At 39.7% G+C, this 20,568-nt stretch overlaps 1 protein-coding gene across 2 annotated transcripts in view; it reads right to left on the bottom strand.

Annotated features, from left to right (window-relative positions):
* LOC121923412 (synuclein alpha interacting protein) overlaps positions 1-20,568 on the bottom strand; it is a 134,170-nt gene that overhangs the window by 1,325 nt on the left and 112,277 nt on the right. The window contains exons 9-11 of one of the 2 annotated variants that reach the window (XM_042453819.1): positions 17,380-17,472; positions 13,464-14,511; positions 9,044-9,114 (exon numbers count right to left, since the gene is read on the bottom strand). In XM_042453819.1, coding sequence (XP_042309753.1) covers positions 9,044-9,114; positions 13,464-14,511; positions 17,380-17,472 — 1,212 coding nt within the window. The remainder of the gene's footprint in view (positions 1-9,043; positions 9,115-13,463; positions 14,512-17,379; positions 17,473-20,568) is intronic. The other variant, XM_042453820.1, reaches the window with a different exon arrangement.

Consider the following 20,568-nt stretch of genomic DNA (forward strand, 5'->3'; position numbering starts at 1 on the left):
TCACTATGTGTTTGGAGAATAGTAAAGTTCATACTGCCCTGCTTCTGCTTCAGTTTCTGATTCACAGCCATTTTTGTGTATTTTCTCTAATAGATGCATTTTGAATCAATGCTGCCTTAAACACCTATTTGTAGGCAATTTTTCCTAGTATAATTCACTGTTGTTTCCATGAATGTATGCTTTTTTTGCATACTTTCTCTTATTATATGTTGTTTTGTATGCATTGTTGACTGGTGAATAGCTTTCAAAATATGGAAAAATGTAAATACTGAAGAATAATTATATTTCTGTTCATATATACTGGTTTGGGAAGTGTGAATAAGGTAAGTCTACATTAAAATTTGAACAGAACACATTTCCCTCTTATTGTTTGCTGTCAGTAGAGTTTGGACAATGCAAAATTATAATCAACTGGAGCTGATGAAATATCCATTCAATCATCACAGTAACACTGAATTGGTGTGTGTTTTGTTTTTTATGTGTGCATAATAAAAACAAAACACTAGAAATATATATCTGTCATAATAATTTTGTCTCCTTATGTAAACACACTGCAAAAATGTGCATAGGGTTCCATATCACAATGCAGAGGACATAAAGAACAGATTATTCAAACGTAACTTTCATTTCTGAAAGAACTGTGTTGCATAGCTAGAACTAACTTGGTATGAATAAATATTTATTTTTTCAAAGGGAATAAAATGTAATCTCTTAACTTTGCTTGAACTCCATTATCTGTGCAGCATTAGCAGCTCTTTCATGAGACGTTTTTACAAATTAAGACCATGGAATAACTGTAAAATTTGGATAGAAAACCTGTCTGATCCACTCTGCATCATAACAGATGGCGTCCAACATGTGCTTGTTTATATACTGCTTTATAAGAAAGGAAGAGACTGATAGACTGAAAATACATGAGTACTGTATAGCCTCCAGAAATCCTGTCCACCTTACAATGAACTGCCCCTCCTGTCCAATTAAATGTGAATAGGTAAGATAAAAGAATGTCAGATGCAGTTTCTTTCTTTTTTTAAGACAGTAGTTGTACTAACTGCTCGGTGCATTAAACAGAAAGGAGGATGAGGTTCGTGCTGTGTCTGCTGGCATATGGCACTTGTTTTGTTCTTGGAAATCAATGTAAACAGGAAATGGTTAGCCATAGCACAGGCAACCTAAGAGACAATTTTCACTACTCTCAGCGATCAAGGGCTTGGTTAGTTGTACTTTCAATGTACATCCACCACTGTCTGTATCCTGCACTCCACCCCACAAACATGAAAATAGTTGTGGGTTGGAAGGTACAGCATTCAAAAATGAGAAAAATTACTTTATTAGACTGCAACACCTCTGTTGGTTGGGGTGTTCTGGGAATTGTAGTCTAAAAAGGATCTTTCCCATTCTCTGGCTCTGCCTTTGTAATACAATTAGGGATATATTTCTTCATTACTTTTCTACTTGAAGGAAGCAGTGAGTAATTTTAGCATTTTTTTCATGTTGTAAGAAAATGTATAAAAACTGTGATTTTTTTTTTGAAGACTATTCATAATTTGAAGCTTATTCTCCACAAAATTCACATATGGCTGTTTTGCATAGGCTGGAATTCCATATCACATGGATGTATAACCTGGAGTTACACATCCATAATGGATCTATATTCATGATTCCTACATAGTTATGATCATGGTACTATTGACACAATTGTAATTGCCCCCAAATGTATCTTACTGGGCACCTACAATTCTGTTCTATTGGTGACTGGAATGTGTGTGGATGATGTTTCTACCCCTTTCCTGCCAGCGATCAAGGCTGTGTCAATCTCATTTTTCTGTTGCAGCTTTGCTTTCTGGCAGGATGGGGGTGGAAATGTCATGTACTCACACTCCAATGGATCACCTTCTCTGAGTGTGACTTATGCCTAGTACAGTAGGGGAAGGTTTAGGCCACGGAATGTTACTTATATACGTAGTTAAGTAGCCCATAAAGAATTCCACCTATTGTTTACTGCATAGCAAATACCATTTACTGCATAAAAGAACCACAACCAAATTTTGTACAGAATAAGTCCCAAACTGTGAAGATTCTTGTCAATCTAGGACTTATCTTGTCAGGGTTTTCCAACACTGAAGAAACATGCTTTTCAACCATTTTTCAAATATTCTTACCATCTCTACTTTTTGCATGTGCTGGATAGAGACAATAGTTGTGTTCCTCCTTCTCTCTTTCAAGAAGCTATTTATGTTTTTAAAATGACCTTAAACTGTTTTCCCTTGAATTACCTCCTGCTTTGCAAAGATTCATTGAATTGCAGCATCTGACCTACACAGGTCAAGAGATGCAACAAACCTTTTCATGGCTCTAAGATTTTCTCGTCTAGCAAATAAATGGATGGTGTGCATACTACAGAAGGTCAGTGATTATTCTGCTGTCTTTTAAGGGAAATCATGCCAGTAATGCAGTACAGTCACCTACATTCTTCTAAAAATAAGCAGATCAGGGTCAAGACAGATGATAGATAAAATGCATGACTGCATTTAACATGTCTGCTTTCTCATTTTAAAAAACAGCACAAATGGCAGCTTTTTTCATAGGTCAATAATACTGTGTGTGTGAGGATTTTAACTGAACCTTGGTACTTAGAGATGCAAACTGTTAACCTTCTCTCTCCATGCACTGTGGTTCTGATTCTCATGCCCTCCCCTAATGCCTATTTTAATGGACAAAACTCTCCAGACACATTAAATATATTTCATATATTGCCTGTTTCAAATGTGAGAATTAACAATTTACACTTATGACAGCCAGTTTGGAAGCACAGATGAAGCCTTCACAATTTATATCACGGACTCATCCGCCTGAAGCCCCACTAAAGTCCCATTACTAGAACCCTTTGAAGACAAGCACAAAATAGTGCAATCCCCTGAGTTGCTACACTGGTGTTCAACAGTGTTTATTAGATAAACAAATAGTGTTTACTACTACAGTGAAGTCCAGCAGTGCTTGTTTGATAAACATGCAATGCATTTAGTATAAACATTCATGTGTTTATTATTGTTTTAGAGAGCCATTAGAGTCTGAGAAATCTATAAAGTCCAAAAGATCCAACTTAAACAAACTGAGAAATGTCTTGCCTAGATATAACACAGCTGAGATTAAGAATGCTGAACTCAGTTGATATATCTGAAAAATACACATTTAGTCAGCTTTTTAATGGAGCCCAGGAAAACTAGAAGCATACTGTAGTACTTTGCCCAATTCTACACCAAATGCTGAAGGACTGGAGTCACTTGAAACCTCTTATTGGTTGTGGTGTTCAATTTGAAGCACCCATTAACAGAAAACTGACTCCTGTCAACAAAATACTTTATAATTACTATAGTTATTGCCAATCCTGTACTTATGGAAAATTGTGGTATTGCAGTTGCTGACTCTTCACTGTGATCTAAGTTTGCCCAGTAACCATCTTGCCCTGGTTAAATCTATTTTTTCCCCTGTCTGGCAAATATTTCACTTGCTGCAATTCCAACCCATATCAGTGAGATCACATACCACAATTAAGGAATAAAATTTGCAAGCATATTTGTGATCATAACAACTATGTTAAAAGTTGTTTGCATTCAAACAAGCTGAAATCTTTCCAATGGATTCAGACAAAGGTAAGGCTCAGTCTCGGGTCCAAAACACACTGCAGAAATAACCCAGTTTGAGATTGCTTTAACTGCCCTGGCTCAGTGCTAGGGAATTCTGGGATTTTGGGCAGTTAAAGCGGTCTGAAACTGATTATTTCTGCAATGTGTTTTGGACTTCAGTCTCCCAAGAGTTATTTCTTTAGGCAAAGCTAACCTTCTAACTGTCAATAACATGTTGAAGGTGCAATCCTGGCATCCCAGGACTAGAGTAGGGATGGAATAGGCATTCAATAATTTCTTAACTGAGGTTCAAAATTGGAGTTTCCGACCCTGATAGGAATGTTTGTGGGAAGAAAAATAGTATCTAGAAAGTTACTGCAACATTGCAGGAACTTCTTATGTTTGTTTGTTCTCTGTACAACAAAATCTAATTGGGAGAATTGTGCAGTTTCAGAAACTACATGGCTTTCCAAGAAAAAAAAAGTTTATGTTGTTTTTGCCATATGTGCACTTGGGAAAACTGTACAAAATGCCAAAATATACAAACAGATATCTACATATGAAAGTATTGTATGCCTATCTGTCTTTCTCTGTGTGACTTGTTCTCTAGACAATGTAATATTGCTTGCTCTTTCAGAACTTTAGTTTCTGTTCCTGTTTTAAACTGTGCAGCATTTAAATCTGTGCTTCAATTTTTTTTATAGAATCAAATTTAAATATGTGACAAGGGACAGTATGACTGCATAATTAAATCATCAAGATCTGTTGGGGGGGAAGTCAACATTTGGGAAAGAGATTTGTGAATGTAAGAAAAATGTATGTATGATTGATGGTAGAGTTCTGTGTTATTTTTTTATATTTTCTTTTTATTATTATAAATCTATAAAGACATGCAACATTTTGTGCTTTTTAAATCCATCTTTTTGAAAAGCTCCATAGCTTTTGTGGGAAAAGCCTTGAGAATTAACATGCAACCAAGCTGCTTTAGTGTAGAAGTAACTCTTGCAAATGGAAAGAACCCTTTTGTTCCCAAATGGTATGGCTTTATCAAACTCAACATGTGCACAATTCTGTTCACTGAGGCCCGTTACACACGGGCCTTAAAGTACGGACTGGGTCCGTACTAGGGTTAGGAAGGGATGTCCCTTCCGGACACCCCTAACCCTAATACGGACCCAGTCCGTAAAAAATGGCGGCTCCCTATGTAGATGGTGACGCCTCTATACGGGGCATCGCGGACGTGACGTTGTCACGCTGCGCCAGGGCACATGGTGCGCCCTTTCCCCGGCCGCAGAAGGAGCTCTGAAACGGAGCTCTTTTTGCCGCTTGCGTCACTGGACGCAGCCTTTACATGGCTGCGCCAGTGACGCAGAGGAGAAAGGGGCCAAGCAGCCCCTTTCTCCTCCTCCCCGCCATCGCCAGGTGTCCTTAAGGCTTGAAGCCCCAAGGACACCCCTTTCCAGGCCGTGGGGAAGCGGCCATTTGCCGCTTCCCTGCGGCCTGAAAAGCAGTGGATCAGGGCCTCGAAGGCTGCCGTTCTGGCAGCTGAGGCCCCGATACACCGGGGAAAGGGGGTGGGTGCAGGCCGCTCCAAACAGGCGGTCTGTAACCCGCCCAAGTGACACACAAGCAGCTTTTTCTCTTTTGTGAAAATCCAGGTATTTTCATATGAACCAATTCAGTAGGCTTGGTTCTCAAGAACTCCCATCAAATTCTAAATGGATAAAGTACCATTCGCCCTTACTTTATGAGCGGGATCCGTTCCAGATTCCCCCGCATAAAGCAAATACTGCCTATGCTCGAGCCCCATTTAAATGAATTGGGCTCGTGCTTGTGGTGGTGTGGCGGTGCTGAAAGCCGCGTATGACACGGGCGCACTGTACATAGATTATACTCTGATAAGATCCCCACCTTCAGACTTGGGGATCAGCAGTGGCAGCCTCAGCCTTTACTTTACAGTATATCCTCTTTTACGGCCTAGGTCCAGATTATTTGAAAGACAGTAATCTACCCATATGAACCTACCAGAACCCTAAGATCTTCAGGGGAAGGCTTTCTCTCAGTCTCACCACCATCACAGGCTCACTTGATGAGGACACAAGAGAGAGCCTTCTCAGTGGCTGTTCCCAGCCTTTGCAACACCCTCTTGCAAGCGGCTAGTCTAGTTCCTACTCTCCTTTCACCAGCAGACATTTTTTTTCTTTTTATGCAGGCTTTTGATATATAATTGTACCCAGGGATACTTTTTATTGGGGTCTTGGCTTTTGTATGTTTTTAATGGTTTTATACTCATGTGTCTAATGATTTTGTATTTTTAACGTGTTTTATTGATGTGATGTTTTTAATTTTGTTTTTAAAGTTAAATTGTTTTAAATATATTTTTGTGAGCTGTCTTGGGTCCAGTGTAGGAAAAAGACAGGATATAAATAAAATAATAAATAAAAATGATTTTAAAATTTATTCCATAAATGTTAAGTCTCACATGTTAAAAGGGTTCCCACTATTTTCTACACAGAAAAAAGTACAGCAGAACTCAAAGCCTGATCTTGATTCTAGGCTCTCCTAGGAAAGAAGAAAGATGCAGCATATGTCTTACATTGTGTAAGGCTGCAGATCTTAGCCTTCCCTCTGCCCTATCTGTGCTAATATAAAATTTACTTTTAGATATAAATGTATAAATGTAAGTAGGATATTCTAAGCTAGATGGAGATGTGTACTGCAAGAAGTACAGTGTGCCCACGTCATACACAGGTGTGATATATGGGACTTTCAGCTTACTTTGAAAACTGTGCAATGGAACTGGTAATGGCTCAGGCACCTGTGGCATGCACGTCATGCCATGCCACATGCATGAGCCCCATTATTTTCAGCGGGGCTCAAGCATACACAGTATTTGCCTTATGTGAGTGCGAGGGGGGGGGTTCTGGAATGGATCCCCTGAAAAAAGCAAGGGAGCCTCATTTCTAGAAGTTTAGACATTTTGAAGTTTTGTAAAATGACATAACTGTGAGAACTGCTCCAAGCATTTACCACTGTAGAGCAACTACAAAAGTCTTTGCCTGGTTTTCAACTGCTAGCCTTGACTAGAACAGTTCTGTTGAATCAATGTGAACCTAGAAACTTAACACATATGTAAGCTACATTGATTCAAAGAGTCTACTTTAGTCAAGGTTAGCAGCTGGAGTCAGACCTTTCTGCTTACCATTTGAATACATTTTTAGTAATAAGATACTTTAATGGGGAACAACCCCCTGAACATTGATGTGACTTAAGTTACTATACTTCTTACTGTATTTCAGTTACTATAGCTTCTTACACACTATCATAAGATAAACGTGTTCTCACTTTAATACTTTAATGCACTGCATGCTTCACAATAACTTAATCTGTGGGAAACAAAGATTCACTGGCAATAAATGACTAAAATAATTGCAAACATTCACTTGGCACTGTCACTGATAAAAACAGACCTGTCCTTTTAAAATGAAAGGGAAAAAAGTATTTGGCAAATGGAATGAACTGTATGCATATCTCACAAATTTTAACAGGGCACTAGGAATATTAATTCTTTTGCCTCTACAAAATTGTAGCCAACTAAGAAACAAATTTAGTATTATTTCCAGAATGTACACAAGGCATTAAGGCTGAGAAGAAACACTAATTGATTCAAATCCCCACATTCTTTAACATGTGTTACATAATGGGACTATTCTAGGATCTTTTGATGCCTGAGGCAACGAGCGATAATGTGCCTCCATTCCATGTACAGAAGCCAGCTGGATTGGCCATTGAATCTTAGGGTTTGCCCCCACACCTGAACCCAGCAGGCTAGTTTACAAATTCCAGGCTGTGTGAAACACTGAGAAATCTTCTTCAAAAGCAGAATGGCCAGGAATGGCTGCCCTTCCCCGTGTCCTATCCTTAAAAGATGGGGAAGCCCTGTTGTGTATTGTCCCTCAGATATTATATTAGGATCTGCATTTATCACAAGATTCCAGTACATATTCTTCTTAACTGTTGCTGGACATGGCTCATTAGAGAGAGGGTTTATTGGCAACTACCTGGACACAACTAATTTATGTAAGGAAAATATTGTACAAACATGATGTATGTGGAACCACAAAGGTCCTTTGGAAGTCCAGAAAGATGACATTACCTTCCTGTGGTCAGTTGCTGATCTCCGTCCCCACCTCTGGACATTATGTGTTTACATGGAGAGACCCAAGCAACAGTTAAGTAGGTTGAGAGTGTGAGTTAAGTGCAGTTATTCGTGGTGGAACTTCATATTTTGTCAGTGTAGCCCAGGATTTTAGTGGATAGTCTGTATACAAGCCAGGATATTCAGACTTGTTACAAACTCTGACTTGAACAAACAACCATTTGGTTAGCAGCATGTAGTGCCTTGGTGCTATGATCAAACCACAAACATAAACTTTACATCTATTTCTATCATACTTGAATGTTCAGGGAATTCATGAGAGAGTCTTGTGCCAACTCTAGTATATTCACAAATCTTGTTTTGGGTATGTCTGATTTAGGCCCTAGAGTAACACTGGAAACAACAAAATAACCCTGCATATACTTCAACAGCACTATTTTAGTCAGGATCGATATTTTGTATTCAAATTTTTGAAAGAAACATCCCATTAATGTTTATATTTAAACACAACCTTATTTACAAGTTACCAATGGAATATTACAAAAGATTCCATGGAAGATTTGTGGACCCCCTCCCCACCAGAGCAGCATGGGAGGCAGTTCTGGGGTGTTGTGAAAAGTGGAAAACAATCGCCCAAATAAAAGAAAATAGCTGACTGCATCGAAAAGAAACCATTCATTGGATCCTATTTCCTGCTGCAAACTAAAAGCCCCTATATTCAAGGAAGCACATGTTGTGTTTTTATTAATGGAAGACTAAAAACACTTTTTACTGGTGTCACCAAGATCACTTTTGAATTAGAAAAGTAAAAGCAACAGCTGACAACCAGAGGAAAAAGGGCATGAGCAAATGGAGATTGGAGCACACTGTCTCTTCAGACTGTAAGTGAAATTTGACTTGGCCTGCTTATGAGAGGAAATTTAATTTCCATTCTCATCTGGCACTTGACTTATTCAAGAAACTACATGTTGCCAAACTGAACTAAAATGCATTTTTGGATTTATGAGCACTAGTGCTTTTTATGCATACTTTTTGCTGGAACCATTAAATTAGTTCAGTTATGGATATTAGCAAAGGCTTTCTATAGGGATTTGTTTGTTCTTTTTTTAGGAGATCAAAATTTCATTTTCTTTTACAGTTGTCATCAATCGTTTCATTAGTTTAAGCTGTGAACAATTATAAGCTGCACATGCAATGAGAGGATAATAAAATAATAGTAATAGAAAAGCCAACATTTTCACTCTGCATCAGCACATACCATGCATAGTTACACAGACGGTCTTCAATCAGCATGCTAGTGGAAAAACTGATGCAGCTGGAGTAAGGAGCCTAGAGGAGTGCAATGCATTAATCAGTTGTAAGACCATGCAATAGGCTTCACACATGCATAGACAAGAGACAGGTACTGAAATGTTACCATGTGTCAGCAAAAGCCTTGACAATCTGTATATCACAATTCTCCTCTGTCTACACAGGGTTCTGCATGCATGAAGGTTATTTCTATTTCTTTCAAGGAATCAGGGCATGCATTCCATGAGAGCTTAGAACGTTGTTTTGAAACAGTAAAATAGTAGGTATTACAGATTACTTTTTCATAGTAAAGCAACATACGTTATTTAAAGAGTAACGTGTAAAGTAAAATGCATTACTAATACAATGCATTATTAAAATGTATTACTAAAAAGATTGACACCTTAAACATAGAAAAGTGGCCAGAAGATCCAAATATATCCCCAATGACCTTCGAGCAGTTAGAAGCAATGAATAAATGTTATATCTTACACTCTAAAATACATCAGTGCTACTAGCTGTTATAATATCTTGAAAAGGAAATTTGCTGTGCCCTCATTACCTGTCAAAAGTATTATAGAATCATAGAATTGTAGAGTTGGAAGAGACCACAAGGCCATTCAATCCAACCCCATTCTGCCATGCAGGAGATGGCCATCCAGCTTCTGTTTAAAGATATCCAGGGAAGGAGACTCAACTACACTCCAAGGGAGTGTGTTCCACTGTTGAACAGCCCTTACTGTCAGGAAGTTCCTCCTAATGTTGAGGTGGAATCTCTTTTCCTGTAGCTTGCATTAATTGTTCCGGGTCCTGTTCTCTGAAGCAGCAGAAAGCAAGCCTCCTCAATATGACATCCCTTCAAATATTTAAACAGGGTTATCATATCACCTCTTAGCCTTCTTTTTTCCAGGCTAAACATCCCCAGCTCCCTAAGTTGCTCCTCATAGGGCATGGTTTCCAGTAGTGAAGGCAACACTTGTCATGTTATTTTCAAACTCTACTCCATATATATATATATATATATATATATATATATATATATAGTGATGGTGAAGCTTTTAGGGACCGAGTACCCAAACTAAAAGGCTTGCCGGCACCGGGTGTTACCCAGTGCTGGGGGTGAGACTTCCAGTGGGGATGGGACTTCTGCCCTCCAGGGCGGGACTTCCATCATCTTGAGGGTGGGACTTTCACCTTCTGTGGCAGGACTTTCACCATCTGGGGGATGGGACTTCCATCTTCTGGGAGCGGGGCTTCTTTCCCCCATCTTCCTGGGCCTTCAGCTCTCCAGTGACAGGTGAAGGCCCTGGATGGGCAGGAAGAGGAGGAACAGGTGCATACCTGTTCTTCCTCTTCCCCTCCCTCCACATGCCCTAAAAATGGCTTTGTGTGCCATCTCTGCCACACATGCCATAGGTTCACCACCATGGATATAAGCACTCTTCCCTCCTTGAATTGTGTCCATAAACCTAAAATAGTACTGATGTCTGGCAGTGGTTCACATCCATAAATCACCAAGAAATAATCTATTTTTTGAATGAATTCGATATTTGAAAGCATGTAAACATGACAAACATTTTAAATACAGTAAAAATGAATGCAATGGATAGAGATGAAAGTGGGGAAAAATGAGAGAGGAGCAGAATTCCAGTAAAGGACCATGAGCATTCCAGCGAAAAACATAACCCCCATTCACAATTTCCAGTTTTCATCAGTGGCAATGTGTGATGCTTCCCCTCTCTTAGTATAAGTTGTACAAATTGATAAACCTCCTTGAATGAAACCTTATCCCTGTTCTGGTACATTTTGTTGTAACTGGTTCATTAGGTAAGGGGAAAGACAAAAGTTTTCCCTTGACAGGATTGTCTAGTCGTGGCTGACTGTAGGGGGCAGTGCTCGTCTCTGTTACTAAGCCGAGGGAGCCAGCATTGTCAAAGGCGACTTTGTGGCCATGTGGCCAGCATGATTAAATGGAGTGTGTTACCTTCCCACTGAAGTAGTACCTATTTATTATCTACTTGCACTTCTAAATGCTTTCAAACTGCTAAACCGGCAGAAGCTGGGACTAGTGACGGGAGCTCACCCCAACACAGGGCACTTGGGCCTTGAACTGCCATCCTGCCAATCTTGCAATAATCAGAATCAGTGTCTTAACCATTACAGGTCTTATTTCAACACAAATCTTTATTGAGGGAATTGACTAAGGGAACTAGTGTGCTTGTCTTTAAAAATGGAATCCTGTATGACCATTATGTGCTACACAACACTGTACTTACTGTAGTGCTATGTAATGGATTCTGGCCAGACATCTCTCCCAACCCCATTTACCATTGAGCACCCTCTGGAACAATGGTTTCCAATCCACTGTTGATTGAGAAGTGGCTGCCTGATGTTCCCATCCCCTCCCATGAGTGATCTCCAGCACAACAGGCAGAAAAAGGACTCCTGTCTCAAATCCCTCTCATGCCCGTGATCATTTGCATAAGTGGGGTGGGAACATCAGGCGGTCACTTTTTGATCAATAAGCAAATCAATTCCTATAAGTCCCAGCAGCTGCTTACCAGTAGATGGGGTTTGGGGGACTTTATGATTCCTAAGTCACCCCTAAACTAGACCTCTTGGGATTTTCTTTCTTCATATGAACAGACACTAGTGATGCCATATTACTGTCCAGTTTTCCAAGTTCCATAATTTCTATTAGAATGTTCCCTGTTATCCTTCATCAGTGTCATGAGCAATGTTTCTGAACCCTGTAATCCTGTTCCTTCTCGTTCTCCCTAATTCCTGCTCCAATATTATCCATAACTTTATTCAGGCCCTATTTTTCTCCACTGATTCTGTGTCTGTACTTCAAGACCTGCACTTCTGTGTAACATAGAGGCTCAACAGACCTCTATGTTACACAGAAGGGGTGGCTTGCAGCCACTTCTATCTGCGCTGGATTGAGATTGTGGCAACCACACTCCACAGCCCTGCTCTCCTTTCCGAGGCACAAAAAGGAGCCACAAAAAGCGACTCCTTTTTGAGCCCTGGAAAGGGTGTCATAGCTGCCAGCATGCAGCTTTTCTGTGCTCCTTTGATGCTCTGTCATGTAGATGCAGTGCCAGAGGAGTGGCATGACACCATGTGGAGCGGGGCACACCATCATGCCAGCCTGGGGGCGGAGTTGGGGCATGTGTCATGTGTATGCCATCCCCCATCTCCTCCCCCAGGCCGGTCTGTCGAGCCCCATAGTCCTTCTCCGTGTGTAATCTGAATTAAGAAATGGTTTATAAGTTACAGCCACCTTTGAGAGACTGATTTAAATAACTCCATATAGCAGCTGGTGAACCTGCCAAATGAAGTAGCTCACTGCAGCTTGGGGACAATGTTCCTCCTTCCAGCAAAAATATAGAAAGAGGAAGGTTTGCATTGGCATGAGAAAAATCACCCTGATCCTTTTTCAAGCCAGTCCATATGGATGGTTTATAACATAATAGCTGCCAGATGGAGTACTTGAGTAAAGAGGCTAGAAATTCACACCTTGTTTGGATCCCTATATTGTTTTAGAAAAAATGTGGGCATTCACAGATATTCTGAGCTCAAACTTTGCTTGACTTGTATTTCTGGATTAGATCTTAGATGTTGGTATTACCTTTGTAGTTAAAGCTGCATCTGGAATAAGACTCCCCCACTGTATTTATTACTTACATGTAGTTCATGGGGGTGGAGATACTGATTGGTTGGTTGGTTGGTCTCTTTGCATATCAGCTATCTATCTCCCCATTTTCAACTCAGATCTTTCAACTCTTTTGTCCAGCTTTACTGAATTAAAATAGGAACTGAACTGTTCTTTTTTAAATTTAGCATCAAACCAGAATTATGATATCTTTCAAAAGAGTTATACTAAGGACTAAATCCAATATTAGTCCTGAAATGAATACTTTTTTTAAAAAGGGATTTTACATTACTTGTCTCCAACAAGTCCAATTCATTTCAATGGTTCTACTCAGGACTAATATGAGATTTAGACCTAAGCGGCACAGTAGGATTCAAGTTTACTTTAGTGATGGGTTCCTGTACTGGCAGGAAAGTGGACTAGGTGACCTTTGGTGTATCTTTCAATGGTAAGATTCTATGACTACCCATGTGGATAGCAGATCGCAAACTGGATTTACATGGATGGACACATCAGATCCCTCGACCAGCCATTTTCACACAATGCTCTTTTGGTTATGTTATTATTCCATTTTAGATGTCCCCATATTACCTGCTCCATGACCTAAGTTCTACAAGTTGAGATGTACTGCCATATTTTTAATCATCTTGTATACTTATAATTGTTAAAGGCCATTAATTAAAATGAAAAAAAAAAAAAAAGATTCCCACTGCCCCTTATAAACACTCACTGGTTTATTTTTTCCTTTTGCAGAGTTTGATGAATTCCCCTTGCTATCTGTGGCTTTCCTTCCTAATGAGGTAAAAGGTGATGAGGTCTTGATTAGGCTTGAAGTTTGATAGTTATTATTATTGTTTTGGTTGCCACTCAGTGTCTCCATTATGGATCGAAATGTTCCAAATGGTCGTTTTTGCTGGTCCCCAGTTTCAGCAGTGGGTGGAGGCCGCTGAAGGGCCTTACTCCGCTCTTTGTCCCTTTCCCCATTTAAACCAACCTCTGTTTGCTCCACCTGTACCACAGGCTCCTCAAACGTCACTCTGAGTTTTAAATTCTGGGCAGTTCTGCGCTTTGAAGATGGAGATTTCAGTGCACTCTTGGGACTTGTGGCAACTTTGTGAGTAGTGGAGGTCTCAAGGCTAGACTGACATGCATCTCCTGATACTTGGCTCTGGGATACAGTACCAGTCTGATACTGGAATTCGTTATCAGGATCACTGCTTTCAGAAGTGGGAGAAGGGCTGTGACCATCCAAAGATTTTGAGGCTTTAATTCCAAAAGGGAACCGGCGGCCTGATGCCAAAGTATGCCTCTTAATCATTAGGTGCAAATTCTCAGTGCTTTCAGTGTTTTCCACTATGGGCTGTGGCCTTGGCTTCTCTGTTCTTTTCACAGGCGTGTTCTTCAGATCTTCAGAATTATTTGAATCTGTATCAGATTCACTGAGGGATCGCTGCATTAGATGCTTCAGTCTTGCTAACTTCAACTCCTTTTTCTCCATGGGAGCTTTCTTTATGCTCTTGGAGGCATGATCATCCCGAAATTCTAAGGACAGCTTTTCTTGCATGCAGGCATTCTCAGAGATTTCTTTCCCCAGCAGCTGGCGCAGGATTTTATCAGAGTCCTCATCTTTAATCTTGGACTGATTGTGGTGTGGAGTTCCCACAGTGCCATGGATCTGAATACCATCATGGGTGTTCAATTTACTTTTCGGTAGAGTCGAGTCATCTGTATCAGATGGCTTCCAGTGAGGTTTGCCAGAAGTGGGTGATGATGGTGAACTTCAATGGGAAGAGGGGGAAAAAGCCCTTTAGTACATGAGACCACAATCAAAATTATACAGATAGAAAGTGCAAAACTGATACTTCCATTTCATATGTTTATTTGAGCATCCTATTGCATTCTTTTTGACTTTTACCCACGTGGAATGTATTATGGAGTCAAAGTATTGACTTCATAGTTAAGAATGTAAATCTGTTTCTAGGCTAAGCTTGATCTGTTATTTCCTTTCCTTTTCATAGAAGGACTTTCTGGAAAAGATTTACATTCACTTGCACTATTAATGTTTCTGGGAAACTTGAACACCAGAATAAACACAGATCTTTGGCAAAACCCATAAATAAATAAATAAGTTGCAAATCCTGTTTTGGTATTTTGTTAGAGTAAAATCTGACGTTTTGCTTCACTGTTGTCAACAGGAGTCTTGACTTCATAGCAGTTAAAAAAAATTAGATCCCTGTCCCAGGAACTTATAGTTGAAAGTTTGACATTATTGAAGGCAAAGGGAGGGAGGGATAAAGATGACGATTTCTATAGAAGCAAGGCTGCACTATAGAAACAGTTTATGCCTAGAAATGAATCTCCAGTACAATCCTATTCATGTCTGCCTAAAAGTAAGCCCCATTGAACTGAGAGTAGATTATCATCAGTAGCAGCAATTTTGTATGCAGTTAGGGAGGCTTGTTCAAGGAAGTGCTTATAGTACTCTGATAATATCTTTGTAAATTATATATTAATAAGGCTGCAGATATCAAGCAAAGTTAAGCTCTACCTAGGCTGTTGACTGCTTACACTTAGAGCTAAAACTATGTATAATAATGTGGGAGTTCACATAAGCCTCATTCTTAATGCTGCACACTCCAGGATAGCATTTCAGACACTCACGCATTGGCTAAATAAAATTACAGAAATCCTATGAATGGAAACTCTCATAAAACCAGGTTCCTGATCACAAGACCTTGATAACCATGTTAAATGAAACATGGCTACAGAGGCCTTTACAGAATTTGGCACTTCGTATGTGAAGGTCTGAAATGGCGCTGGACATGAAGCAGTGTTTGAGTACAAGGCTCACATACACATACACATTCCTATACACCGTTTGGCCTACACACAAGCAAGTGAACATCTATATAGAACTATATAGAACTACAATCTGTGCTCTGAATAAATTGTACAGTGGGCCTTTGGTATCCCCTGAAGTTTGGTTCCGAAGTTTGGTTCCGGAACCCTCTATGGATACCAAAATCCATGGATGTTCAAGTCTCATTGTGGCATAGTGTCTCTTATGTAAAATGGTGAAATTAAGATTTGCTTTTTGGATTTTTTTTGGGAGGGGGGAATTTTCAAACCATGGATGGTTGCATCTATGGGAGCAGAATCTGTGGATATGGAGGGCTGAATGTATAGATAACTGAAATATGCCATATTCTCCACTGGAACGCATGTCAATGGACATGCATAATTCAGATGGAATGGTCTACATTCAGGGACTGAACTGCTGCTTTAAATGGGACAAGGTGCATGTCTTGTTCCATACAAGTCCGAACTGATCTCTAATTCAAATGTTAGATCAATGATGAACTCACCAGATGTGCTCAGAAATGCCACTACTGCTTAGCCTCAGCCCCCACTTATCCTCAGCTGTAATATAATAATGCTGTAATACTTTTTATGCTGCAAAAAGATAGGGTTCTTTCACAGATTTCTGAAATAAAATACACGAAACACTTTGATTGTTGGGGGGAAATAGCATATACAGTCAGCCCTCCATATCCACAGATTTTTTAATCCAAGGATTCAACCATCCATGAGTTGAAAATATTCCCTAAAAAAAAACAACAACCCCAAAAAGCAAATTTGCTGATTTTGCCATTTTCGATAAAGGACACAATTTTACTACACCACTGTATACAATGGGACTTGAGCATCCATGTATTTTGATATCAATTGGGGGGAGGGAATGTCCTGGAACCAAACCCCAGTGGATATCAAGGGGCCCACTGTAATGACTGGTGAAACTTTTGCAGGCTTTATGGGAGTTTCTGGATCATTTGACTGAGAAACTATGGCAAACCTTACATTATTAATAGAAACAGCATTCTCTATACATAAAAGGGATTTCTGCTTCTGTGAGGCTGCAACCTGCATTATATTACTCACTCTTCCAACTTCATGTAAGTAAGCATGTGTAAAGTACACTTGCATTGCTCCTCTCAATCTATAACTAGTCAAGTCCATATTTCTGTGTACTTTTCAGTGTGTTAAGTAAATTTACTTCTGTGGCACTCATCAGTACTTAAGATATTTTGTCCCAAGAGGACAAAAGGAGGAAGGACAGAAGTGATTGCTATGCTGTAGTCAATGAGTGTGATTTTTCTTTTTCCTTCAAGATGAAGTTAAACAACCTCTTCTGGGATTAATTCATTATAATATGCAATTATATCTATTCCTTTTGGTGCTATTTATTTATCTTAAGTAGTGAAGACAAATCATCCTGAAAGCACATAATAACTAGACTGCTTTTCTCCCCTCTCCATTTTGTAAGCAAACGCCTTATGGATCACTTGGGATATAAGACTACTATTGGTCACTAAAAAGTAAGATTTTAGGTTTGTGGACTTTATTATGAGTCCTCAAAAGATTGCAAATTAAGCCACCTTGATAAAATTTAATTTAATTTAAAGAACTACAGTATTCATATTTGTGAAATTAAAGAGGTATTGATTTCTACCACATGACACTGCTTTTTATTCTTTTACAATATGAATGATAGAGACTTTAGTTGGAACATGACTTTCCCAGACAATACCCATTAAAAAGGTCCAATTCAAAATATATTGCAATTTCACCCTTGTAAACCTTGTTACCTTGGGGATGTTGGCAGTGACATGCCCTCAGATCTATGAATTTCCAGAAGCTGTTGGAGTTGGTTCTGTAATGTCACACGTTCCACTGCCTGCCTGTAAGGAAATATTAAATTGTTAAACCATTTTTTCCATCCCTAAAACTAAAGCTGTCAGTGGATGTGCTATGAGAGAAATTATAGTTTTCACTCACCATCGTGGCTCTTCATTTATAATTTAAGAGTTGCACACACACAGAGCACACCCGAATAAGAAAATACACAAAGGAGGTCTCTGTTCTGCAAATTGCTTCTAATTCCAGGGGGAACATTGTGATCACTCTATTGTACCTTCCAAAAGCTGCCTGGCTTGTATAAATTATTTATTACTAGTAGTGACTCTGATGTAAGTTGTAAGATTAGAATATTAAAGAGCAGTTTGCTGGAGCTGTGGGACTCACAACAATTAGCTTACCTGTGCCCAATTAAAACCAAACTCACAGCAAATTTGGAACTAGTTCCCTGTAACTCTTGTTTGAGTGTGACTTAGGAAGGAATTTGTCTTGCTTATGTTTCCCCTAGAGAATACTGTTGCTAGTTAGAGAGCATGTAGTGCTCATCAATATTCACCTGGAAAGCTGCTCACCAAACAGGGGGGGAAAAGATATATTTATGGGACCAGTGCTCATGGATCATGTTCAGAGCTAAAGATGAAGGGAAGCATATTTTATACTAAAGGATACAAAATAGAAAGTCCATAGTGATCTGCAAGCATTCATGATACTAAGGATTGTCTGTTTAGACTACAATTTCCATATTTATTATTAAAGGTTCAATTTTTTTAATCCTTTCTTAACAATATCCACAAGATAGCCTTAAAATCTAGAAAACAGCAAAAAACAAACAAACAAAAAACACTGTTTGTATCCTGAGACTAGCTCCAATATTCTCTCCATCTTGTGGAGTTTAGGTTTAACCTGGGTTAAGGAGACAATATGTGAAAGGGATCTAGGAGTCCAAGTAGACCACAAGTTGAACATGAGTCAACAATGCGATGTGGCAGCTAATAAGGCCAATGCAATTTTAGGCTGCATCAATAGAAGTATAGTTTCTAGATCAAGGGAAGTAATAGTGCCACTCTATTCTGCTCTGGTCAGGCCCCTCCTGGAATATTATGTCCAGTTCTGGGCACCACAAATCAAAAAGGATAATGAAAAACTAGAGTGTGTCCAAAGGAGGGCGACTAAAATGGTGAAGAGTCTGGAAACCATGCCCTATGAGGAACGACTTAGGGAGCTGGGGATGTTTAGCCTGGAGAAGAGAAGGCTAAGAGGTGATATGATAGCCCCATTTAAATATTTGAAGGGATGCCATATTGAGGAGGGAGCAAGCTTGTTTTCTGCTGCTCCAGAGAACAGGACCCGGAACAATGGATGCAAGCTACAGGAAAAGAGATTCCACCTCAACATTAGGAGGAACTTCCTGACAGTAAGGGCTGTTTGACAGTGGAACAGACTCCCTCAGAGTGTAGTGGAGTCTCCTTCTTTGGAGGTCTTTAAGCAGAAGCTGGATGGCCATCTCTCAGGGATGCTTTGATTGAGATTTCCTGCATGGCAGGGGGTTGGACTGAATGGCCCTTGTGGTCTCTTCCAACTCTACAATTATGATTCTAAGATTCTATGATTCTGTGTCTTGGTGGGTCCACATGTATATTTGCTTTAGGCACTGTTATCTAAAGAGACAGGACAGGTTGCCTGAATATCAAATCTGGATGAAGTCCACCATCTGCCTTCCCTCTACCCTTTTTAACAGCACCAGTTACTGATCTGGGGGAAGATTGTGTGATATAGCTAAATGAGATGGTAGTTATGCACTGCCCATTTTCAACTGTTTTCATGAACAAATGTAGGGATGAAATTTTCTAGAGGTAAAAAGGGACAAAATCAAATCCTAGGAAAGGGAGCAGGCAAAGCAACCAATGAAATGTGAATGCAGCAAATATAAGAATTCAAGGTGCAAATAATTTTCAATGTCTCACTCTTGGGAATGTTAGAAATTTGGGGGCTGAAGGAAATTTCATTGGGGACATGACCCTTATTTGGAGGGGGGAGGCAATGCTGTCCCCTGAGCTAATGGGGGAAAGGGATGGGAAGGGCATGTTCCTGAGTCAGCAGAGAGTTAGAAATCAACAATTTTATTGCTTGGGGATTCTGCCTCTATTAAACTTCCTTCCTTTCCTGCCCCCAATTAGGACTTGGATAATGTTTACTTTTGCAAGGTTAAATTTCCTCATTGATCCTCCTTCACACTCCAATTGAGGCCACGTGGCAACGATACTGATCAAGTAAAAGAACAGCCCCTCTCCTCATTACTGCTTTCACTTTCAAAATGACTTCCTTAAAAAGCAGAACAAAACTGACAGCTGTGGGATATTTAAGTGGATAATTTCCTGGTTCAACGGATGGACGTAAGATTATTAACTCGCTGCTCAAGTCAAAGCTTTAGAATTGACAATGTAAGAGTAAGAAAGCATCCACATGGCTTCAGCCTACATGTAGGCTGTATTTGCTCTATTCACAAAAAGCAAATGTTCATATTGGCATAGTAAAGGATCTATAAAAATACAAATATATTTTAGGTGGGACACCAATATGCTTTTTTTGGCATAAACCAGATGCAGTTTTATAAAGATCTTTCTTTCCTTCAGTTTTCCCCCTTCCTTCCTCTCGCCTACACATTTCCTTACATTATTTTGAAAGATCACTCCAACCATCTGTCAGCATTGCCTTGTGGTAGGGGGGGAAAAAAGGCCAGAGCTCACTCTGTTGTAGGTTTGGACCAGTTATTTCCATTTGTTATTCCTGGCTGTTGTTGGTCTACCTGTTTCACTCCCTCTTGGCCACATTCCTTCTCATGTTAACACATCTGGCAAATAACCAAATCTGCTTCCAATGCAAATGAGTTCTGTATTTGATTTATTTGTTTGAGACAGCTGGGTTAGTATTAATGGCTAGAATCCTATTGTGCAGTTAGCCCTTCAGTAACTTCAGCTACCTACAGTTATACATTCATAACTGCTATAACTGCTAAATATTCATGATCCTGATGTAGCCTCTAACTGTGAAAGTCCCCTGAAACCCCCCTAACAGGTAAGCAGCTGCTGAAATTGACAGGGGAGTGGACCTCGTCAAGAAGCAGCTGCCTAACATTCCCA

This window comes from Sceloporus undulatus, chromosome 2 (assembly GCF_019175285.1).
Source record: "Sceloporus undulatus isolate JIND9_A2432 ecotype Alabama chromosome 2, SceUnd_v1.1, whole genome shotgun sequence".
NCBI lineage: Eukaryota > Metazoa > Chordata > Lepidosauria > Squamata > Phrynosomatidae > Sceloporus > Sceloporus undulatus.